The sequence below is a fragment of the Juglans regia genome, chromosome 8, assembly GCF_001411555.2.
Source record: "Juglans regia cultivar Chandler chromosome 8, Walnut 2.0, whole genome shotgun sequence".
In the NCBI taxonomy this organism is placed as follows: Eukaryota; Viridiplantae; Streptophyta; class Magnoliopsida; order Fagales; family Juglandaceae; genus Juglans; species Juglans regia.
In genome coordinates, this window is record NC_049908.1 from 3,051,493 (window position 1) to 3,076,459 (window position 24,967).

At 36.9% G+C, this 24,967-nt stretch overlaps 4 protein-coding genes across 5 annotated transcripts; 1 reads left to right on the top strand and 3 right to left on the bottom strand.

Moving 5' to 3' along the window:
* Positions 1-4,550: 4,550 nt before the first annotated feature.
* LOC109018051 (probable WRKY transcription factor 11) lies at positions 4,551-6,274 on the bottom strand. Its single transcript, XM_019000243.2, has 3 exons — positions 5,452-6,274; positions 5,206-5,331; positions 4,551-5,073 (listed from the first exon to the last, which is right to left on the bottom strand). Exons 1-3 carry the CDS (start codon positions 6,111-6,113, stop codon positions 4,914-4,916), a joined length of 948 nt encoding a protein of 315 aa, XP_018855788.2. The 5' UTR covers positions 6,114-6,274; the 3' UTR covers positions 4,551-4,913.
* Positions 6,275-10,188: 3,914 nt separating this feature from the next.
* LOC109018050 (nucleotide-sugar uncharacterized transporter 1-like) lies at positions 10,189-13,562 on the bottom strand. 2 transcript variants are annotated; one of them, XM_019000242.2, is made up of 8 exons: positions 13,165-13,562; positions 12,132-12,283; positions 11,806-12,014; positions 11,636-11,729; positions 11,202-11,368; positions 10,912-11,082; positions 10,584-10,714; positions 10,452-10,498 (listed from the first exon to the last, which is right to left on the bottom strand). In XM_019000242.2, exons 1-8 carry the CDS (start codon positions 13,235-13,237, stop codon positions 10,494-10,496), a joined length of 1,002 nt encoding a protein of 333 aa, XP_018855787.2. In that variant the 5' UTR covers positions 13,238-13,562; the 3' UTR covers positions 10,452-10,493. The 2 variants fall into 2 exon arrangements, with proteins under 2 accessions (XP_018855786.2, XP_018855787.2); XM_019000241.2 differs by having other exon boundaries at positions 10,189-10,714; positions 12,155-12,283; positions 13,165-13,561.
* Positions 13,563-14,892: 1,330 nt separating this feature from the next.
* On the top strand, positions 14,893-15,979 carry LOC108980138 (oligosaccharyltransferase complex subunit ostc-like). Its single transcript, XM_035693270.1, has one exon. The coding sequence runs from the start codon at positions 15,208-15,210 to the stop codon at positions 15,727-15,729; it is 522 nt and encodes a 173-aa protein (XP_035549163.1). The 5' UTR covers positions 14,893-15,207; the 3' UTR covers positions 15,730-15,979.
* Positions 15,980-20,049: 4,070 nt separating this feature from the next.
* Positions 20,050-23,615, bottom strand: LOC108988641 (plant intracellular Ras-group-related LRR protein 6-like). Its single transcript, XM_018961962.2, has 3 exons — positions 23,291-23,615; positions 22,483-22,652; positions 20,050-21,159 (listed from the first exon to the last, which is right to left on the bottom strand). Exons 1-3 carry the CDS (start codon positions 23,501-23,503, stop codon positions 20,472-20,474), a joined length of 1,071 nt encoding a protein of 356 aa, XP_018817507.1. The 5' UTR covers positions 23,504-23,615; the 3' UTR covers positions 20,050-20,471.
* Positions 23,616-24,967: the final 1,352 nt, after the last annotated feature.

A 24,967-nucleotide genomic window follows, 5' to 3' on the forward strand; every position in this document is an offset into this window, starting at 1 on the left:
TTTATGATCAGGCTACATACCTCATAGCATTAATCCAATATTTCAGGCATGAAATTGATCACGTGAACTAGAAGGAGAGAGAAAATGTGAGGGATGTTGTGAGAGTAATGAGGCAGTCGGCTATTGGCATGGTGAACGTGGGACACACACAGTGCTGGACTGGGTATCTTGGGTTCGGCCATTGCTAGGGCTGGGCTCCGACTCCAAAGGAGTCAAAAAGCCCAACTTCGGCCTCCAACTCCGACCAAAGTCGAAGACCAATTTGGGCTCAAACTTCAAATCAGAGTGGAATCCGACTCCGATAGGAGTTGTCAGAGTCGGAGTCGGGGGTCAGAGCTCTTATCAAAGTTTAATGAAAAAAAAAAAAAAAAAACCCTGAGAAAATCCCAACAAAAAACATTTCACAATTTACAACTTGTTTTCTCTCTTGCAACTTAATTTCAAAATCTCCTAAGAAAGAACATTTCACAAAAATTATAACAAAACAACAAATAACAAATATGTTTCCTTTTTTTTTATAACAGAACAAAACAACAACAAAATTTATTAAAAAAAAATAGAAAATAACAAACATTTATGAGAAAACGCAAATTTTTTCCCATTTTTTTAATAACAATTAATAGAAATTTTAACAAAATGATTCACAGAGGATTTTCACATCCTAAGATTTTGGATTGCAATAGAGGAAGACAAGCACAAAGAGAAAATAAGGACGAAGAAAGTTGTTGAGTGAGAGGACAAGAGACAAAAGAGAAGTTCTAAGTAAACAAATGAGGAAGAGAGAAATGACGGAAACGACAGCAAGAGAGAAAAGAGAGAGACTTTCAATTCTAAGAAAACGGAGGAGGATGAGAGAAACGACTTAGGGTTTTGGTCCCGAAGAGATAAATATATAAGAGGCGGAAACAACGTTGTTTTGAACTTTTGAGGGTTTCTAAAACAAAGTTTGCAAAATACACCATCTCGAACATGAGGGCTCGAATGCGGGTCAATCAATTGGCAAAACTCGATGTTGCACCATTTGGCTACTCAACTACCTATTATTTATGTTACAATATTAAATATATTAAGTCTAAATGTTGAAGTTCGGAACCGACATGGACTCTAGATTCTGACTTTGACTCTGAGTAACTCCGAGTTTTACTCCTATTTCTGAAAACTCCAACTCCATCGGAGTTGGAGTCTTGTCAGATTTAGGACAGAATCATAGTGGGTGGAGTTTTTTCCCACCCCTAGCCGCTGCACTCATGAAGGTTTATCATTTTTTTAAAAAATAACACACAAAATAGAAATATTTATAGAGATTTTTGGGAGAAGGTGTCAACAAGTTTGGGATGGAATTGGTTAATATATGTAGTGACACTAATATGCTAAACACTCAGTTGTGATCATCTAAGAAGAGAGATTGAATTTAAAAATATAATTTAGTAGTTCATTCAATGTAGGATTGACAGTGACTAAGACTGCATAAGAGACTTCAATCAGTAATGATTTTAACTTGAAATAAATTCCTAATGACTAATCTTTAAATTTAAAATGAGTCTAAATCGTTCAATAAATAGTAAATGAAATTTAACCTAGTTATTGAGCCTAATTAAAACTCATAATCAATATCAATAATTTATTGCTCGTAGGCTTATCCGATATGACCCATTAAATAAAATTTAGGTCCAATAAAAATTATCAATATTCCAATCTTAGAATTCTTGGGTCGGGTCATTACACTATGAAATTGCAGAAGATTTTATTATATTAAGAAATAACAAGATACACTTTGGAACAAAATACAATGCTCAAAACTGGTCATAGTATTGATCATAACAAACATATATATATGGTTACACAGCGAAAATCTTAATTTTTCAATTATCAAGTTATTCGTTCGCGCGAGATGTCAAGCGAACTCTTTTTCTTATGTTTGCTCAAGCGAGTGTCGAGTGAACTCTTTACCTAAACTTCACTCAAGCGACCTATAGCATGAACGTCAAACGAACTTTTTGTCTATCATTTCTCGAGTCGCAAACCAGGTCGACTCCACGATCGAAACCTCATTGAAACTCCACCAAAAAGCCACGAAGAGTCCTTTGTCAGGTCGGGTTATCAAATCGGGCCGCCACAAGAATAAACTAGGCTCCACATACCCAATAGGATTAGGAGGAAAAAATTTTCTTCCTTTTTTAAAATAATCTTTCTACATTTCTAATGAGGATTGATGAACTTGTTTTTTTTGGGTGGCGCACATGGGAGAATTGCCATCAACACTTGCGAGAAGAGAAAACTCCCATCGCCGCGTTACACCGTCTAATTCTTTTGATTAATTGCTAACTTTTCTCAAATAAATATTGCTCTTGGCTTATCATTCTTTGGGGCAAGGGTCCAGGGATAAGGGTGGATGGCTGGGCTCCGCCACCCACCACCCCGCCCAACCATGCTTTTGGCTACCAAGGGAAAGGGTCCAAGCTCGACGCAGGCCTACACAATCCAAATACATATAAATATATATAAACAAATTTGTAATTTATAAAAAGACATCATTTTATACTTACGAATTAGTAAATAAATCAAAAAATAAAAACCCTCTCTCTCTCTCTCTCTCTCTCTCTCTCTCTGCACAATTCTTAACTCCTCTCCTCTCCTCTCCCTTCTTGTTTATCTCCCTTCGCGAGTCTGCCGTTCATGTCCTCCTCCTCATTTTTCTATTTTCAATTTTTATTCTCGTTCTTGAAGCGTGGCCGTAATTCTTTTGCTTATACCCACGGTCACACTATGGTCTTGCCGTGGGTTGTGGTTGGGATTTTATTTTATTTTTTGCCATGTCATTGTGTTTGACTATTTGTACTTCTTAATTTCTTGAATTTGTTGTTGGACGAAAGATTTGTGGATTTTAGGGATAGATCTATAGATTTGTTATTGTTCTTCAATTTTGGGCAAGGTGGGGCAGACAGTCGTGGGGGCCAGTTCCTCTCCCTGCATCCGCCCACGAGGGGCAGGACAAGGGCACTCCTATCCAGAGCCCCCTTCTTAAGATTAATGTTGTTGTAAGTCTTACATAACCAATGGTACAAATTAACAAACAGATGATCAACAACAAGTTGCTTATCATATTTCATCCTTGCACTAATTGCATACCTGTAGTGTAAAGAATCATTCTTAGGCCCTCTTTTACTCAATTTAGGCACTAATAAATATTTTATTCTCAAATCAATGTGTTTAGAACTTCTTCATTATTTAAATAATATAATTTTATTTGTAAGATTTAAAATTTAAAATTTATCTTTCAAATTAAATAATATCATGTAAGTATTTTATTAAATATATTTTATACACCAATTTAAAAATAAAATAATTATTTATAAATTCGTCCTCTCCGTGTAAACAAGCTATGTTCATACTATTTTTTTTTTTTTGTTTTTGTTTGGAGCTAGCTATGTTCATACTATTAGCCCTATTGAGTAAAGCCTAAACCCTCCCAGCTCCATATCATATCCACTTTATTCTAACCTGCCCATTCTCAAGACCCATTACTACAAGTAAAGTTGGACCCAACCGAAGATAATTATAAACCCAAACTTTTACTCCTTCTAAGACCAAAACACCTTTCCTTCTGCGAGCCCATACGCACTAAGATTTTTTTGCCCACTTATTCTATTATTTAATCTCATTTTATATGTTTTTACTATTTGTGTGGCCACTCCATATTCTTTATTACCTTTTATATCAATAGTTGCTTGTCGACATCTTCAGTTTTGTTAGTGGAATAACTTAATTGAGAATTGACAAGTGCTATAACCACATAAGATTTCATAAAAATAAATTTACAAACTCATATAATTTTATATAATATATTATATCTATTTTATATTAAAAATAACGTAACACATTAAATTATATTAATTTATAAATTTATTTTTCTAAAATCTATTTATAACTAAAATATTTTTCAACTGAATTACAAAGAAATTTATAATTATCAAAGTTGAAACTCAATCCTATGAATTAATATTTCATATTTTAAGTGATTTAGTAGTCAATTATTTAAATAAAAAATTATTTAAAACAAAAAAAATAAGTAATGCCATTACGAGTGATAAAACACGAAATAAATAATAATGTTTTTTTTTTTTACAAATTTAGAAGTGTTCCCCTTTAATATAGACCAACCTTTAGTTATAAGAAATTTTTTATTATCAAGTTGGTATGTAAAGTACATTTTACTAAATACTTATATGATATAATTTAACTTGAAAGATAAATTTTAAAATTTAAAATTTACAAATCAGATTTTACTATTTAAATAATATAAATGATGTATTCTATACATTATTTTAGTTAGACAATGCTAGGGTGCACACCAAATGTACATCCCAAATATGCACACCAATGCAAATGACTTTTTTTTTTTTTTTTCCTTTTAAGTATTTTTTAAATATCCTTAATCATTAAAAAAATAAAAATAAAATAAAATATAAGAATATACATATTTAAGAGTCACACTGTCAATTTCCATTCTAGTTATAAACTTAAACTAACAAGCAAAAAGTAAATTTAAATTCAAAAAAGAAAGGTGGGCTTTCGATGGGAGTATATACAGTGTACACATGTAGTAAGATTTTACAATTATAAGTAAAGCATTTTCCGCAACTAAAATATATATATTCATGAAATTCGGAATCCAATCTCCTCTCTCTCTCATCTACGGATCTAACATTCTTTTTTGACTAATCCCCAAGCGTGAGCCCACCACACCACCCAGCATAGTTGACTATAATTCCTTTCTCTCCCATTTTCTCACTCTCTTAACCAATTTCATCTGGCAAAACTACCGTCACGGTAGATGGTGCCGGGCTGGCGTCACGGCCCAATCCCCGCCGTTCTATTAAGGATGATTCCAATCCCGGGTCCCAACGTGTGTATCACGCCGACTGATGCACGAAACTCGCAGCGGGAATCGGAGTGTGTGGGTGACGGTGCTCCCCTTCGTAGGTTACGATCAGCGTCTTCGGATCGTCTTGCGCTCTCTCCACGTGCTTCCTAGCCGGGCACCCTTTCACGCTACTGCACTTGTAATACCCTCTGCACAATCGGAGAAAAAAAACAGAAAATCACTAGAAGTTTCACGTGTGCCACGAGATTCGTCTTTGACTTTTACATAGTCCAAAAGATCTATGGTGAAGGACTAGAAAGATCTATGGAGTAGAATAGTACCGTGGATAAGGTGAGCCCTTGATCGGTTTTTGACCGTACTTTCTCCACGAGTACTCGTCCGGTTGTATATCGGTGATCTTCGAGCTTGTAGCCAGTATCCTGATAGTTTTCCTAACTCTTGATTTCCTAAAAAACACAGAAAGAAGCAACATAACATAAAAATTTAGAAATTGCTGGAAAATTCAAGATCGCAAGTATTGGTGAACAAAATAGAAAAAGTAACCGAGCGGATAATCCCATGCCGACCTTCTTTTGGAGCAATGGCAACTACCGGACAAAGAGATCTTTGCCACCACGCCGGCAAGAGAATGATCCACGTTGCACTTTTTACGGTGAGATGACGACAGAGGCGGTTTTCCGGCTGAGAAGGTAGTGGTTGGAGCTACGAGGAGCGAGGTACCTAGTTTACCATTGGACACGCTGCCGTCTCCGGTAATCGCTGACATAAAGGAAGAAGTCGTGGAGGAAACGGGTGGAGATATGCTGAAGCGCTCCTTTGAGTACTGAATCGCCGACAATTCCGACCGCGACTCGAAAGTAGTAGCTTTAGGTTTTGCGAAATCGAGCGTGAAGGTCTGAGGTTGTTGCGGCCGGATCTCGGGGCCTTCGACCGGGTACGCAGGTCCGGAAGAAGAGGAAGGAGGATTAGACGGTCCGCGGCGGAAGCGGGCGTGGCCGGTCCGGTTTAGAATGGAAACAACCTGCTTGAATTTGGAGACAGTAAAGTCAGCGATTTCACGACAGTCTAGCTGGGGGTGGTCGTGGTTGAGGCCGAGGTATTGACCTTGAGGAGCCGGATGGGAGAGTAGGGAGATGAGGTGCTCCATGCTCTTCAACCCAGCCGATGCTGCTTGTTGTATAGCCGTATGCTCGTCCATCTTGGAGAAGCCGACCAGATCTATGGCCATAGTAGCTAGAGAACCAGAAATTAAGAAGCAGAGCAACAAGGAAGAGCTTAGAGGAAGAAAAAGGCGTAGACTTTGTGTGATGAAGAGAGAGAGACGTGAGGGAAGGTTTCTTATAAAAGAGATGGGAGGGTGGCAAAGTCAAGGAGGTTTCGGTCTCAATCCATGGATGGAAGGTTGGAAATTGGTTGGGGTTACTGTAATTGTCTAAAAGAGGTGTTGTTGGTGGGTCCCGTGCAGGTTTGAAAAACCAAAGGTAAAGGAACAGCGCTGTAATGCGCTGGCTTTTGAATTTTCCACAGGTAAAAGCAATGCAATGATCAACTCACAGGTGGGTGAACTAAATAATAATAGTAATTATTATTATTATGGTTGACTCACTAATTAGGTTGAAATTTAGAATAGAGAAATTCAGGAACCGTTTAGATTTGAAAATTATTTTATTTTATCTTATTAATTTTTTAAAATTTTTATATAAAATATAATAAATAATTTAAATTTTTAAATTTTAATTTAATTTTTTTAAATCTCAAAATAATAATAATATTAAAAAATAATATTTTAATAATATATTTTATAACTTTCATCTTTAATCAAAAAGTCATTTCATTCCATCTTATCTCTAAATCTAAACCAATCTCAATATTTTTTTCTCTTTTTAAATTTTTAAATAATGTTATATATATAGTAATAGGGTGAATAAATTTCGTTCATTCTATTTTAAAAAATGTATATTTTTTTTATGTAAATTATAGATTTATATAATTTTATTTTTTAAAAAAAGAAACAATCCTAAAATTATAAATATTTTATTTTATTTTATTTTAGTACTTTTATTGGAAAAGTCGTCCTTGAATTTACATAGTTAAATCATCAGTTTCGAGATAAGATTCTAGCTCTATAGTTTTGATAAAAGAAAGTGGCAAGTGGGGTTATAATTTAAGAAGTCAAAAGCAATATGCTCAATTTTTTCCACTAGAACCTGTTCTCTTTTTTTGGCTTTTAGGGGACAAATCAAATACCACTCTTTTTGGGGGGGTGCTTTGATACTTTTCCTTCATTTATTTTTTAAAATTATATCAACATGAACATTGTTTGAACATAATTTCTTGGTTATTTCATTGCAAATTGCAATCATTATTTATACATAAAAGCTAAAGCCCGTGGAAATGGAGGGGAAACCCTCTGAATTAATGGTGGGGCCCGCAGCCAAATAATGTCTTGGGTTTTGAGATTTCAGTGAAACTGTTGGCCGACTTTACATAATTAGCCGGGAACCATCTATGACGGTTGGATGAGACTCCACCAATCCAATCCGACGGCTAAATGGAAGTTGACTAAAGAAAATAAAATTGATGCGCCCTGAGTGTGTGTTATCTTATTTTAGTCCCCCACACACGTCACGTGGATTTAGAAATTCAACGAGTGGGAGAACCACTGCGGCTTAGGTCAAAGGCAGGCCCAATACGAGGTCGCAACCAGATCTATATAGCTTTTCAGTGTTTTCACTAAACTGAGGCCTTGGCTGGGTGGAGTCTCGTCAATCCCAGGCCTCAATCAAGATCTCGTTTGTATTTATAATCTATTTTAATTTATCTAATTTTATTATTATAATTTTTTTAAATTTTTATATAAAATATAATAAATAATTTAACATTTTCAAATCTCAAAATAATTTTATCAAATTTTTACAGAAAATATAATAAATAATTCAATTTTTATTCTACTATTCACAAATCATCTCAATCCATCTCAACTCATTTTTAAATCTAAATCACTCCTAAACTTCGTCCCGTTAAGCATCAAGGGTATGGGTGCTACCCACCTGGTGGGGCCATCCCTTCCCCTTCCCCGCCCCGGTGGGCAAGGTGGATACCCAATCCGTCAAGTTTCTCTCCACTTAAAAAATATATTACATTTTCACTAAGTTTAAAAATTATTCCTAAGTTAAAAAGTGATTAAAAATATATTTTTAGACTCAAATTATAAATTTAAATTTTTTAGTACATATTTTATAAACAAGTCTAACAAATTATAATATATATTTATATATACATAATTTGTAAAATATATATTTATATTTATATATAATATATATAAATGTAAGAGGGGGCGGGGTGGGGTTGGGCCTTCCCTGTCCCCCGACCCTGCTAGGGGCTCTAGATGCGGGGTGAGACGAACAGGAGTGGGGCATCAGGGTGCGGGCCCTGCTGCCCACTCCTAATCAAAGGAACTTTGAATAAAATAAATGATTCATACAAATTTTAAATAAATAAATGCGTGCAAGTTTTTTTAAAAAGATAAACGATATATATAAGTCTCAAATGTACAAATTTTGCATAAATTCTTTATAAAAAAATGGACGCCATCATTAAAAAGTATAAAAAATTATTTTTCTTGATGGGGTCTACATTTTTACAAAAGACTTGTATATTTAGACTTATGGGCTATGTTGCGCATCAGCCGCACACCGCTGCACACCGCCCAAATTTTTTTTTTTTTTTCACTCAATGCACTAGGTGTGCGCCGGCTTCCATAAACAGTAGGCTTACATTTATATTTTCTCTTAGACTTATACATATCATTACTCTTCTAAAAATGGGTTCCACATTGAAAAAGTACATAAAATTTCTTTTTTTAGTGGGATCTACTTTTTAACAAAGGGCCTGCGTGAAACTTGTCTACTTAGGATTTGTAGTTACTATTACTCTATTTAGAATATCTCAATATATTTGTAATAATAGTGAGATAATTTGAGTTAAAATATTTTATTGAATTTTAAAAAAATAGATAAAAAAAAATTGAATAAAAATATTATAAAGGTAAAAAATTATTTAAATATAATTTTGTAATATTATTCTTATTTTAAAATTTGAGAAAATAGTATTATTTTTTGTGTTTTATTTAAAAGCTTGAAGAAATTATAATGATTAAAATATTTTATATTTAAATAATATTTAAAAAGTAAATATCTAAGAATAAATATCTAATAATATTTAAAAATAATTATGTTGCCAATAAGATCCTCAGGAGTTATTTAGAAAGTTAGATCACCTGATCTTATACTGAGGGATGTCTTGTGAGTTAAGATGGGAGCAGTCGATCTAGAGTTCTGCACATGAAGGGCTTCTGCTTCTGAACCCCTTGGCATCTAGCTACAAGACATGCCTCCAATATACAATAACAGCCGAAGAATTCCTGTATGCCATAGGACCGACATATGACTTATCCGACATCACGCATCCCGTCACACCAAGAACTCTATCACACATCTCTCTCTGGCCTGTCGGTCTGCTGCCGTCTTCATATGTGATATTTATTTATTTACTTATTTGTTTAAATGTCGGCAACCTCTACAAAACAGGTATCTACGAGTAAATTTCAGTTTCGTACACCGTAATTTCAGAAATTTACGAAAAGAATAATATTTGTAAAATAATAAAATTTATTATTAAAAAATTAATTTATTTTCATATAAATCTTATATTTATTTAATTTTTTTTAAATAATTACACGATATTTACACATTCATAATTACAAATATAATTTCTCTTACAGTATAAAAAATAGTTAAATTACTGACTTTATAGTAGAAAGTGTGACCTCAAAGTTTACACTGACGTTGAATCTTGAAGAGAATGAATTTAGACCTGAACACTTCTAATAATATTTTATTATCTCAATTCAATTTAATTCAACATTTAAATACAGTCTCAGAGTTATTAAGGAGAAATTGAAGTGTGGTGTTAAAAATAAAAAAAAAAAAAAAAAAAAGTGTGGTGCTTTTGACTTGGATTGAAATGGTTAGGTCAACTATAAACTCCTTACTACAATGAAAACAGATTTCGATGAAATTATGAATAACAATGAGACAATTTCAGTACTATTTCTATCTAGTACTTTCTATTCTCCCCTGGCATAGTCATTTGCCCCAGCACGCAATGAACTTAAAAGTGTGGAGATAATGCTTTTGGTTAACTTCTTCAACACTAATATGCCTTATATGATATGGAACTCCTGTATGTCTGTCTATACCAAATACGTGTGTGTGGAGTAAGAAAAGCCAAATGAAATTGTATTCGGGTCAAAAATCCCTCAGACAATTCATTTTTACAATGTTCAGTTTGCAGTCAGGAGATTAGCAAAGCACTCCACATGGTGATCTACATAAGCCACTGGAGATATAACAATGATCTAAACGATGACAGAGATCCCTTACTTGGAAATCAGAAAAGTTGGAGCGAAATTGAGTTGATATAACAACTCGAGTTACGAAGAGCTTCATCTTATCATGAATCTTCATATCAAAAGTTTAGGTATCTTATTCTTGTTTCTCTGATTCCCGCCATAATTTCCATCATCATGTGTTGCCATTTTCTTTGCTCAGCCTGGATATAGGCAAAGAAGAGGCTTGTCGAGGTGGTGTTTTGCCTGATTTCTGCTTCATGTTAAGGTAAGTGTAAATAGACATACCAGCAATTGCCGTGAATGCTCCACAGATACTAGTTTTTCCTTGATTTGATCCAAACAGAGAGTAGTTTCCTAGAAGAAGAACGCATGTTTTGAATTGCCCAAGAACAACATGGGTTATGGCAGATGTAGCCCTGAGAGAGAGAAGAACCAAACAGCAAACAAACCAAGATTAACAAGATACTTTCTCAAGAGTTCTGCAAACTTTACGCTCTAGAGTATGAATTGACCAAAACAAACAAAGTGAGAGATAGAAAGTCATATCTCAAGCTATGGGACCTAACAGGCTGTGGCATGGAATGGTCAAAAAGAATGAACAGAGATTGCTTACCCAAGTGCTAAAGCACCTGACCATTGAAGCAAGAAGCCAAGAACTGCTGATGTAAGAATAGCCAATGTGCTACTAAAACTCCAATCAAATGAGAGGACACCAGGGGGATCTAATACAGGTATCAAGGCAACCAGAAATAACAAAGTGATCGGCGTTGTCTTCCACATCAAGCTGTTTAAATTATTTAACATCCTTGTTAAGATACAATTTATCTAACTTTTCTAGAAGCAAATAAACATAGGTGAGAGCTATAGGAAAAAAGGAGAGATTTGAAAGAGCTTGAAACTTACGCCAAGGCAGTCCAATTCTCCTGCTGCTGCAAACTGGACCAGAGGATCTTGTTAACTGCACTAGGTATTATCCATGCCAATGCTACACAAGCACCAAAGAGGTCGAATTGGAGATCAGTGACCGTAGCCACAGCAACACCAATAGATACTACTGTAAGTGAAAGCACCTGGAAGATTTCATTGCCAAGATTTCAAATAAAAAGCACGATGTGATGACCTACATCATTAACATGGGCAGATCATATAAAGTATCATTAACTCTCGTCAGTGACCAATTCAACAAGAATATTACATCTAAGAAAACAACACACACTTGACACTCAAATGCACCCAGGCCCCCTATACAAGCACCTACCCGATATTGTCTACACAAAGCTTATGAAATTGTCATAATCTCAAGAGATACAAGAAGAGAAACTATAAACAGCTGCTACCTTGGAGAAAGAAACCTTCTTCTTATAAAATATAAACTCAGCCAGAACAATTGATGGTGTTACAGCAATCTTAGACATCTGATAGAATCCCACACTGAAAACAGAGGTATTCAACTGTGTGTCAGAAACAGAAAACTTAAATCATGGAAACAGGAGAGAACATATCTCACCTATTGTATTTTAAGCTGACATTAGCAAGCCCTGTAGATAGAGACATAACAGTGCCCAGAGCAATTAAAGTAGATGAAGGTGTCAATTTTGAGGAAGGAGATGCAGGGAGAATAGAAAATGAATTTAGCACAGCCATCAATAACCAGCTTATAACATAGTGAATAAAAGTAAGAAATATGGGGAACTTGAATTTAACTTCATTGAGCACCTGAAAAAACAAATAAGCCCGAATCAGATAAGAGCTGGGAAGCATGGAATGCATAATACATTATGGCATTTACATAATTAGATTAGATATATAAAAGAAAAATGGTTAAATACAAACCAATTTATTCATGAAAATAATACCAACAGCAACCACAAAATTGAAGGTGAGAGCAGTAATGGGACGACATCTACATTGTGGTTGAACCCTAGCACCTTCAGATGAGCCAAATTCGTTAAAAACAAAAGCTCGTAACTCTTCAAGCACTTTTCCTGCGTTTATGAGAGAAAAAAATGGACAAAAATCAATCAAATTGAGATGAAAATTCCTTCAAAATTAAAACAAATCATGTTATACTTTACACATTGTATATCAATATAGAATCATTCCGTCCAATACCCAAAAAATTAAAGAAAAAAGAAATTAAGTACACGAAACAATCTGTTAATCAAATAAATTAAACAAGCATTAAGTGAGAGCCCGTGGCCGTGACTCCCTGGGGAGAGGAAACGCTACGCCTTCTCTCTAGAAAACAACTACTGGACCTTCTTCCTTTCTTCCCTTCCCTCCCCTTTTCCCCTCCTCTACCTGATCCTCTCAGTCTCCACTCCTTTCTTCCCTCTCCTCCTTTGTTTTTCTTACTTTCGTTCCTCTCTTGCTTTCCCCATTTTCTTTCGACAACACCACTCGAGGCTAAAAGGTATAGTAAAAACATGATGGCAACAACACTAATAACAGCAAAGTACCAAACAGTAAAACAAAGCGATAGAATTTAATACAGTTCATTAAATTCTTCGAAATAAATAAATGAATAATGCCAAGAACTGTCAGATGTAACAGATAAATAATAACAAGAGAAATCAATTAATACTGCACAAAATTATGTTATTCATTGTATTCATCACCCGCAAGCGGACCAGATCAACAAAACTAAAAAATCCATCAAAGCCGATGTACACTCAAAAACCTAATCTATAAAAACAAAACACCCAGAAATCTGAAACAAAAAGAAGTTCAATAAACTACAGGACTAGTTCTATTGCATTGAATAATTTGTATTTAAAAAAACCCAGAGAGCTAATAGATCAAAAAACAGAGGAAAACTCGGTGTAAAGAAGGACCCAAAAAAATGAGGATGTCTTTAAGTAGTAACCTTTTTGGCCGGCATCACTATCTTTGCTCTTAAGAATTTTCCTGATGTCTTTCCTTCCTAAGAAATCGAACATTTTACCGCTACACAGCGTTGATCTTCACTCTCTGATATCTCTCTCTTGTCCACTCCCTCTCAAAGAAACCAAAATGGGGTATGCTTCTCTAGGACCGTCGAGAGAGAGAGAGAAGCATTGCATGAATGAGAGTGCAGAACCGGACAAGTTCAGTAAGAGTTCAATAGTAAAAAAGAAGACCCCGAGAGACAAGCTAAAAAAGACAACAAAAAAGACACGCAGGAGCACATTAACCAAAGCCAATCCGCACCGATGAGTGTGAGAGGTAGACGGGAAAGTGGGGACATGTGAAGTAAGGAAAACGATGATGACGGATAATGAAAGCAGTGAGAAGAGAGTTTAATGGAAGAAAGAAAGATATATCCGGAACTCTTTAAAAGTTTGATCATCATCAACATCGTGTTTTTGTCGTAAATTACGGACATACCTACCAACCAGACTGACAGATTGTGATAAATTTGTAACGGTTACTTGTTTCTATCTAATCTAATTTCATATGTTCATGTGTTTATCACGACTTCTTCTAAGGGGAAGCCTATATTTCTCTAGATATGGTCGTACTGATGTGCATGGTACCATAATTGATGGGGTAGGTGGGGGACCTCTTATGAGAATACCAGACAAATATGTGTGTCACTGAGGTATTACTTGTTTTTTCTTTTACAAAACTTGAATTTTCCAAAGTATCATAATGAAGATAGGATTTCATCATCTGACATAGTCGTAATTTATATGAGAATGTTTTGGATATAAAGTTTTTTTTTATAAAAATAAATCTATAAATTGATATGGTATATCATTTTATAAAATTATATCAATTTAAAATTTTATTTTATAAAATCTCTTTATGACTATAGTATTCCTCGAATTTTATGCCTCTCTACTTTTTTTTAATCAATTTTGATCAAAAGGATTAAATCTTTCTTAAAAAAAGGGTTAAATCTAAATTTTGCAGGGTTTCTATTGAGAAAAAATATTCGCATCAGCCCACTGTTGGCTACAGCCGCAACACACCTTATGTGTAGACCGGATGATGTGCTACGGACCTGCTCGGTGTAGACCTGCTGTGGTACAATAAGCTGCTCGATGTGCAGAGGAAAAAAAAAAAAGAGAAGCTAGCTCAGGTGTGCTACAACTGATGTGCTACAGCAGGCTGCTCTATAGCTTTACTCTTCTATTGAAGGTTCTTTCAAACATAAAGAATTGACCGCCCCATTTGCCTTGTAGGGAAAAATCCCAATGGGGCATGGGAAGGCTGGTCCCGGTAGAGTTCTGCCCTTATATTTATACATATTTATAAATATTTATTATTAATTTTATTATATATAAATATAATAATATGTATTAAGTATAATTTTTACTTAATACTTTATGCAAGTTAGAAAGTAACCTAACATAGTCTTTATGTAGAAGGTTAATGCAATACAAAAGTTTTAATTAAATAATGCTAGACTCTTATCTTGTCAAGGTAATCAAAGTATGTACTAACAAATTTAAAAATTATGTTATTAATTTAAAAATTATAATTATATTTAAAAATCTAAATTTACGTTCAAAAATATGTTTTTGGTTACTTTTAAATTCAAATAATTTATGAACCCTGTGGGCCATGAGCACCATTTGAGTGAGTGGGGGGCAGGGCTGACGAGGGGTTAACTTCCACCCTCGCATCCCTCGGATGCGAGGAGCAGGGTGCGGGGGGTGAAAACCCCGCCCACGCTGGGGCAGGGTGCAGGAAGGGTCGTAAATTAGTATTAAGGTTTTAGATAAAGCTAGAATGGCATGGCACCATATTCTAATCCATAACCAGAGCACCATTCTTACCATAACCAAACACACCCACAACTGAGTCGATACCTGGAACTGGAAGTCCAACCCCCACAAGTCACGCACGCCACACTGCAAGTGTACAACAGCCGCGTTTCCTTCCGAGTTCCCCTTCCTCTGTTCAACCCGACCCACCACCCAACATGAGGTCCAAACCCGAAACCCAAAGCCACACCGCTGCAACGGAGCCACTATCATCCACGTCCATGGACCCGATCTTCCCCCTCCTCCGGATCCTACCATTCGGCTTCCTCCGCCCACCCAAGCTCCGCCTCAAGCTCCCAACCCTAACCCTCCCCTCCCCGATGACCGTCTACGCCCTTGTTCTCCTCACCTACTTCATGGTCGTCTCCGGTATCGTATACGACGTCATCGTCGAGCCACCCGGTATAGGTTCCACCCAGGACCGCGCCACAGGATCCGTACGACCCGTCGTTTTCCTCCCCGGACGCGTCAACGGCCAGTACATTGTTGAGGGCCTCTCTTCCGGCTTCATGTTCGTGCTCGGCGGCGTCGGCGTGGTACTCATGGACCTCGCGCTTGATCGCAACCGCGCCAAGTCCGTCAAGGTCTCCTACGCCACCGCGGGGATCGCCTCCGTGGTGATTGCCTACGTGATGAGTATGCTATTTATTCGGATTAAGATCCCGGCTTATCTTAGATGAATTTTGAAATTCAATGTGGGAATCATATCCCTTTCTTCTATGTTTGCGGCATTCCTTTCTAGGTTGTTTCTTGAAATGGATTTATTCTACACAATTATTGATCTTTTCTCACGTACATTTCTAGCGCCTTATGTTAAAGTTTTCCTATTTCTGAATTACAATTACCACTATTATTAGTGGGATGTGATCTCTCCTTTTTTCCCGTCAGCTATTAGCATTTGATCTGCTTGCGTACAACAATTCTGCATGAAAGGACTATTGTTTGGATTATATATATATATATATATTTTTTTTTTATCAGTTGTTTGGATTATATATTCCGTTCTCGTCTTCTACTATTTGTTTATAGAGGAAATAGTGTAATGAACGTTTTAATTGTGGAATTGAAGTTCTACCTTCGAATGATGTGAACTGATTGCTCGATGTTATGACATGAATATATATATATATATATATATATATATATATTTAGTTATACTTATGAAAAAAAAAATAGTTACTCCCACCTGAAACCCTGTATAAGTTGTAACTCATCCATCCGCTGTAATGCTGCATTTCCGGGCTGGATCAACCGCTGCTTTGTGTGGGTGTGTTGTGATGGAGTTAGCATCGGTATTCTCAGTTTGTCCAACCTTGAGTTTTAAATAGAATACGAAGTTTGAGCATGAGATATCATGCTTCATTTTTTTCGTCGATTTTTGGTCTATGAATTGCTAGTTTGTTAGGATGCAGCCAGCAGTCCCTCGGGGTCAACAAGGAGTTCATGTGAGTCAGAAGCATTAGATTCAAGCATACCCTGTACTCATACACAGATTAAAATCTAAACTCTAAATCCTAATTGGATGAAAATAGCTCTATAAGAATATTAGGAATTTAGAAAGTTGTTTTTAAAATAAAGGTAGACTGTGACAATCATTTAGAGTTCAGGTCTTTATACTTACTCGCACATGTGTTGTTATTATGAACATTTAATTGTGGAATTTTATTTTTTACTTCGAATGATGTGAACTGATTGCTTGATGTTGTGACATGAATATGGTGTAGCTTATGCATGCACTGTAATGCTGCATTTCCGGGCTGGACCAAAGCTGCTTTGTGTGTATGTGTGTGTTGTGATGGAGTTAATATCTGTATTCTCTGCTTAGCCCAACCTTGAGATTTAAATAGATATGAAGTTTGAGCATTAGATATCATGCTTTTTTTTGTTTGTTTGTATTTTTTGGTCTCTGAGTAGCTAGTTTGACTTTTGAGTATATGTATGTTAGATTTTGTTAGGATGCAGTCAGTAGCCCCTTGGGGGCCAACAAGTCAAACAAATACTATCGGATAACAGATTAAACCAAGACGGTATTTGAATATGACATAGGTAAAGTGAATACGTGTACTCTTGTTATAAGTGATATTGTTATTAGGTATTGTGTTATAGGGGATTTGTATCACGTCTTGCAATACAGTTATTGTGAGGATTCACCTATAAGGTTTGGTAGAAAGAATCGAGTACCTCAAAAACAACTATATATGTTGGGATCCAACTCGTTGAAGGTTTAAGTCATAATCTGTCTTTGTAATGGAAGTGATCGTGGGTATCACTAGGGCTTTGATTGAAGTGGCGACTGGTGAATAGTTGGGGTGAGGACCTGGAAAGCAGCACAAAAGGAAGGCTATAACTAGTGACAGCTGTACGCTCTTTTCATCCAGACATATAGGGATGTCAGAAATGTTTGGGGAGTTTTACAACTTGAATCATTGGGAGCTAATATTAAGCATGATAATTGTTTGGGTTTAATGTTTAAGGATTTAGGCACTTGTTTTAAATTGAAAATTAAGGTTAGAAAGTGAAATTTGAGAAGTTCAAGCTAGCCTTTATTGTTTTCGTGTCTGGGCGCATGCGTTTGTTGCTTCCATGATTCGTGCTGATTTTAGGCCTTTAAACATGGAATGAACCACTTACATGTGTACTCTCGTAGTGCTTATCATGCCTTTTGCATTTGCCTTCCGTCTCTTATTTCATGCTTAATTGCTTTGCCCATCATTAATTTACTAAACTTATAGCTCACATTAGACCTGCTAGAGCTGCGCGCTCATGCAATAGGTTCCAAGGCTTTTTATTCAGCCAACTCAAATATTGCTCTATATATAATTCCAAATTGCTGAAAGTTTCTATCATTTGTTTGCGATTTCTGCTCATAATAGTAAATCCTCTGCCCATGCATGGAAGATCCGTTTATTGCAATTTGTGGGGAATTAAGGAGAAAAAAATGGGCAGAAGGGAGCGAGTACGTACTGTAAATATATAGGGAAATGGCCTTTGATGGACTCAAGTCGTGTAAAAGTATCTATATATATAAACAGTTCTTCTATAGACAACCGCCGGTGCGGAACCGGCACGAAACCGGCTGACGTGGCACTGCCACGTCAACTGATATTTTAATATTTAAAAAAAAAAGGCGCGGAAAACAAACGAAATATTCAAAGGAGGGAAATTGAAATTGAAATGGGTCTGTCTACGGCCGTCGTTCCTTGAGCAAAACTAGAGAGTTCCTGTGAAGCCGAAGCATTCCGTCCTTGATCTCCAGCATCGTTTGTTGCTGCTGACGGTGGCCTCGGTGCCCAACTGTGGCAAGGAACGGCTCTCGGTTTGGATGACGATACTCTGCCTCCAAGGCCTCAAAACAGAGCAGCTCTGGTTTTCGCTCTGGTTTTCGCTCTCGACGGCTGGTTGCTTCCATCGTGTGTCCTGCATGTTTTGGAGGTGGAAGGTGGTTCGCGGAGGAGCAGACGTGCAGCGGCTTGCTCTTAAGTTTGGGGTGACGTTGCTCTGTTTCGGTGTAGAAAAACAGAGGAGGAGGAGGCTTGCATGAGGCGGTACGTGCGCTAAAAGACTGTCTGTAGGAGGCGTGAGGTGGTGGCCCTCCGCTTGGATGCTGGTGGCAAAGATACGGCTTGACAGCGGTGTGCGGTTGCGAAAATGGGCCGTTGGTTGTCATCGTGTGCATGGTGCAGTAATGTCGTGGGTGTGGAAGTCGTGTAACGGTGGAGGTTTTCTCTTGTGATTTTCTGTGGGTCCTGATGCTGGCTATGGAAGAGCACGCAACGGTTCTTACCTACGGTGGTGCGTCCATTACGGATGTTTGCAGCAGGCTGTATATCGTGGTGTTACAAGGTGGCTACGGTGATGTTCACAGAGAAGAAAAGAGAGGGAGAGGGAGAACAATGGGGGCGAGGTGGGTGCACGTTTGAAACGTTTGGTTTGGCTCGAAAGGTGGTGGTGTTTGAGTCCGTTACGGATGCCTGGTGCAAGCAGTGGAGAGGGACTAGAAGCAGGGATGCCCGCAAGGGTTGGAGTGACGCCGCGAAGCTACTGGGCGCTACAGAACCGTGAGAAGAGCTTTCGTGGGTTGGCCGTGCGGTGGTGGATTTTCAGAGGTGAGTATCACTTTGTGATGATGAGGGCTATTTGTGGTTTCTGGGTTGTTTACGGCGAGATGAGTCCCGAGAGAGAGAGGTTAAACAAAGGTGATTTTCCAGTGAGCTCGAGAGAGAAATCGACTGAGGAAAGAGAAAGAGAGAGAATGAAATGAAAAGGTGAAAAGAAATAAATTTTTTATGCAACCGGTTACGCGGGGGTTCCCCCAGCCGGTTGCAAGTAGAGTTTTTGATATATAAATTATATGAAGCAGCTTATTCCCCAATGATCAATTGGAAATCGTACATACGTTCCTATTTCCTTCGAATTCTAATTCTGATGGTGGTTTTGCTAGCTTATCATTACGTAAAAGACGCCTCAATTATCTCAGCGTTTCTTGCCACCAACCTTCTCTTTTCTCGCATATTGATCCTTCTAGTAATATATCCACTCTAATTTGTTATTGACCCAAAAAAAAAAAAAAATGTATTCACTCCAATTTTCTGTGTGAATATATATTGAGCTTATAAACTGCTTAGATCATGAATTGATTAATCTAGCAGTGCCGCGTGGCTGGCTGCTAAGTCATATAAAAAAAAAAGGGTAATGATAATGGGCTGCCCAGCTACCTTTTTTTTTTAAAATGTTTTTTTAAACATTGAAAAACAAATTTAGTAGTAACTTTGTCAAATATTTTAAAATAAAAAACACTAAATGTTCTTGAGAGGACTAACTAGTAATTTTCTAAAAAAAAAGAATATAACACTTATTTTTTCCTCTTAGGCATCTTCTCTTTGTGTCCATTTCTTTTATTAACAGCAATGATTATAAGCTTTGATATTTCGTTGGCATTATAGTACCCCATGGCACTGTACATCAGTCAAGCAGTCCATTTAGATTGTAAACTGATCAGATGACCAAACAGCAGCTTCCTTTATAAAAACTTAATTGAAGGTAAACAAATTTTCCAAAACACGCGTGATGTTTATTTAGGTTCGATACCAAAACATGATACCCAATATCCTAGCTATTTGCATGCATAGCAACGTACTTAGCACACGATCAGAGTGACAAAAAAAAAAAAACCCACAAATCTTTCTGATCCATATACCTAGGGCTAGGAGAAGTCTTTCGAAAGGCCTAAATCCCAACAAAACCCTTCGCCACTGAGTCCCAGTACTACTTTACAATCTGCAAAACCACTAATGGTATACATGCACGATCAATTCACAAAGTCCACTTTCAAAAACAAAACAAAACATTTACAGCGAAACTTAATTCACAGGGTTTTTGCCGTTCCAAAGACCATGTTGCTTCTTGCGCCTGATCTACATGATCATCTAGTGAAGTAAGTGCGGGGAGAGAAGAGGCGCCGCGGCGAGAACATCCCCATATACCTCGGCGAAGCAAGGCTGTCAATGGACCTGTACTCCTGCATGATGAAGCCGCCGCGCTCCTCTACGCGATGAGGGTGTCTTGTGTTGATTCCATTGAACGTCCCGTACTTGACCAACTTTCCAACCCATGACGATTTCTTCTTTTGCGGGCTTCTGTGGCCTGCATTCATCTTCTCGCTCAGGTACTCCCTCACCGCATGCATTCCCTGCTCCACTACCTCCGTAGGAGGCGAAGTGAGCGGGTTCCCGTCCACGCTAAGCTTCTGGAGCTTCTTGAGACATCCCATGGAGTCGGGCAGGGTTGTTATCTTGTTGTAGCTGACGTCCAGCTCGACGAGGTTGATGAGGAGGCCTATGGAATATGGGAGGCTGTCGAGGTACTGGAAGTTCTGGCTCACATTGAGGGCTTCGAGGTTGATGAGGTTCTCGAGGTCTTCGGGGAGAGACCTGAGGCAGTTCAGGCGGGCGTCTAAGACACGCAGGGAGGTCAGGTGGGAGGTGGAGCTTGGGAGGAAAACCAGCTTGTTTGAGTTGACTGAGAGCTTCTTTAGGTTAGTAAGCTCAAAGCCGATGGTATCTGGGAGCTTCATCAGCTTGTTGAAGTTGGCATTCAGTTCCTCTAAGGATCTGGCGGCGAGTCACGAAACAAGAAAATGTCAGTGAAATTTCTGGCATCTTGGTGCAACTACAAATTAAAAAAACAAAAAGCAGCAGCTTGATCTAAAACGATCCAAAGTACTATTACTAGATTTTCTACAAGGTCATGGACATTTTTGCAACTCTAATTTCTTTGTAGTTTTTCGGGCCGTCATATTTGTAAGAGTCAGATGTATCATTTCTCACACGCAAAGTGATGGTTAATTTTTCAACGGCAAATGCTAGGGTATGACTTAATTATTGTTCACACGGACACAAATTGTTTTTACGGATTTCAGCAATAATATACTTTGGGCATGAGTAATTTGAAAGCTAGCCGAAGCACTTTCCAAAAGTCTGTACGTTTTCTTCATCGAATAGCGCCCTACCAGCTTACCGCTTGACTGGCAAGTAGCTAGCAAGGTATCGAAAAGTCTCATAATTTTGGTAAAATATAAAATAAATAACAAAATTTATCTCACCTTAAATTTTTAAGATAAGTGATGATTTCATATTATAACAGAGTAGAAATCTTGAGTTTAAATATTGACTCTATATTCTATCATATTTAATTAAATATTTTCACGTATTGAACTACTCATTAAAAATGATTTGCACGTGAGAGAATGTTAAGATATAAAATAAAAAATAAAATCTATAATCCCTTTCCTTAAATTTAAACTTTTGAGAGATTTCACAAATTTACTAAGAATATATATATTCGCTTGCTGAGATCACAGTAAGAAGCACAAAGGGACATTCACTAGTGGCACAACACTTTCATCGCAGCTTGTTACTTTAACGAAGGAAAGAGTCAATAGGCAGAACTTTAATTTAGTAAAGATATGCACTAATTGTAAAATTCAACAAAAGCACCTAATTATAAGTATATGATCCCTCTCCCTACACGAGTACTCGGACCCGCTAAACATGTCGTCCGGCTGCTGAGAAAAAGAAAATCATCGTCGTCCGACCAAAAAAAAAATTGTCGTTGGACCTAATTATTTTCATGACATATTTTAGAGGTACCCCAATAAAACTTCGTATCCTACAAATTTTGATATTTTCACCTCTAGGATGCAATACAAGAGTTTCAAGGGATCGATCTACGGTCGATATTAATTTGTAGGTTTTCAGAACAAGCTAATAGATCGATCGACCGTTGCTAAAAACTAATCTTTATTAACAAGAAATGTATTTTCGCTGGACATGCACTGACTAATTGGGATGTTACTGTTAAAAGCATATATATATATATATATATGATCACGTCATGTCATAGGTAAGAAGTTCAAGAGCTAGGAGAGGACAAACCTGCAGTTCTCAATGGATTTTGGTAGGGACTCGATAAGGTTGCCGGAGACGTTGAGAACCTTGAGCTTAGAAAGACAGCCAATCGAATTTGGGAGCGACTTAAGCTGATTTGAGTGCACGTCCAACACTATCAGGTTGAGCAGTCTCGCAATCAAGGACTCCGGTATGCTCTGTCAATTTTAGTAACCGAAGAAATAATCAGCACATATATAGAAGACTCAGAGATTGAGATCATAAATTGTCAAGATAAAATATTTGATCAATCTTCTCCGGCCCGCCATTATATATTTTAGGATCGGAGGATGTTGCAAGCAATAGAACATGATCTGGTGAAATAAAATATTCAACTTTAATTTCCTCTCGTGGTCTTTGTTTTCCCTTTTAGAGATTGCATCAAAGAGAGAATGAGATCGAAGGATGCCACAGGAAAGAAAGAAGATATTAATGAAGCTGAACGCATGGTTTCTCAAAGGGAAAGAGATGCCAAAAGAGATAGATCAGAAGATGGAAAGTAACCCACTATTGCCAAAGGAATGCAAAAATAAAACTAAATTTGAAATCAAAACTTGATGGGTGATCATGGGGTTCTTTAGATGAAAAGAACTTATTTCTTACGAGTAAATATATATATATATATATATGTATATATATATATATAGGATGCTTTTCTTGCTAAAACTGGTTTAGTTCAAGAACACAAGCTGTAAACTCCTTTAAATTATAAAGAACAAAAAATTAATAGGGTATTGATGAAGGAAAATCACTTAGATTTTGGCGAAAAATAATATCAGCTTGAATTAATATATACCTGAAGATTGTTGTTGGAGAGGTTCAACTTACAAATAGTGCCTAAATTAAGGGAAGGAGTAGGGAGAGACTCCAAGGACATGCCACTCAAATCCACTATTTCCATTAATCTCTCTTCCTCTGCGGTTTCCCTTCTCTCCATCCTCTTCCTCATCTGCTGCAGCTGCTGTTGAGGCTGATGCTGTTCATACATATCCTTATTAGAAACCCACATGAAAGAACTTATTCTGATCTTTTCCCGAGAAAATGACGCAAATCGTTTTTTAATAGAAACCTAATAAGGAAGAGATCGAGAGAAAAAGTCTGGCTTGTTTGTTTGTGTTTGTTTCAAAAGAAAGACCCGTCATTATATTCAAAGGAAAGGACTGTAAGGACGTACGGGTTGAGGTCATTAGGTACCCACCACGTGTGCCTGACGTTTGTTTTTGTTTTTGTTTTTGGGAAGGGTGGTGAAGTACAAAGGCCGTATTCTAAGGGATTGCGTGGCCATGTTTCCCACTTGATCAAGTCAACCCCTCCTTTCGTGTTGAAAGCTGAAACCCCATTCTCGGCTGCACGTGAATCTCGGCCAATATATCATCATATATATGCACGCAGCTTTCTGCAATGGAGAATACTACTCTTTCCTCTCCCTTTTACCGCTTATCATTACTACTTTGTTTTTTTAATTTTTTTTTACTTAATAATTAAGAAAATTTTGTTAATAATATTATAATCTTTTTATTTTTTTAAAAATATTAAAAAATACATGTATAAATAGACAAAAATAAAATAAAATAAATAAAATCTTATAATTAACGATAGCTCCCAACTAGAAGTGGTGAGTGTAGCAACACTCTTCTGTAATATATTATAATAATGTTTTATAATTTAATTTTAGATAAAATATCTCATCTCATGTCTTCTTAACTGCATAACTAAATGTCTAAATCCAATACTCTCCAACTATCTTTCTTTCTTTCTTTCTTTTCCTTTTATTTTTGACGATAAGAATAATGGATAAGAAAATAAAATTAAAATTTATTGCTTTTGTGCATGATGAATATTTATTTTGCTGTAATATCCCTAGCTATATATATATATATATAGAGTGAGGCTAGGGGCCGGTCGGGTGAAAAAGTGGGATTTATACCCTCGCAATGAAATTTTGACACGTTTATATACTAAGAAGGAAACAATGAAACCGCACATCAGTTGAACAAATCTCACACAAACAAATCCCCCAGTCGCTTTGACTCTTTCTTCCCTCTCCCTTTCATCATTATACAACTCTCATAAAGCTCAAATCTATTACCTTTCTGGATAATAAACAATCTAAGAAGCAAGATTTTGTATAATACCGACCCACCTTAATTCATGACTCTGTAAAGATGGAAAGCTACAACAAGCTTTGGAGATTCTTGACAGGAGAGAGCTTGAGAGATTGAGAGGAGAAAGAGAGCTTGAGGATAGAGAGATAGAGTAGAGAGAGAGCTTGAGATCGACTGAGGGGGAGAGAGAGTTTGAGGAGAGAGAGCTTCAGAGTGACTGCCTTGGCAATAACCAAACAAAGTGCAACTAATTCATCTGCAACAAGCACAAAAGCCTTCAATTAATACCTACCCAGTTCCTCGGCGAAATATTCAAATCAGGAATTAGCCCCTAGTGCCTGCATAGGATTCTTCACACACCCAAACAA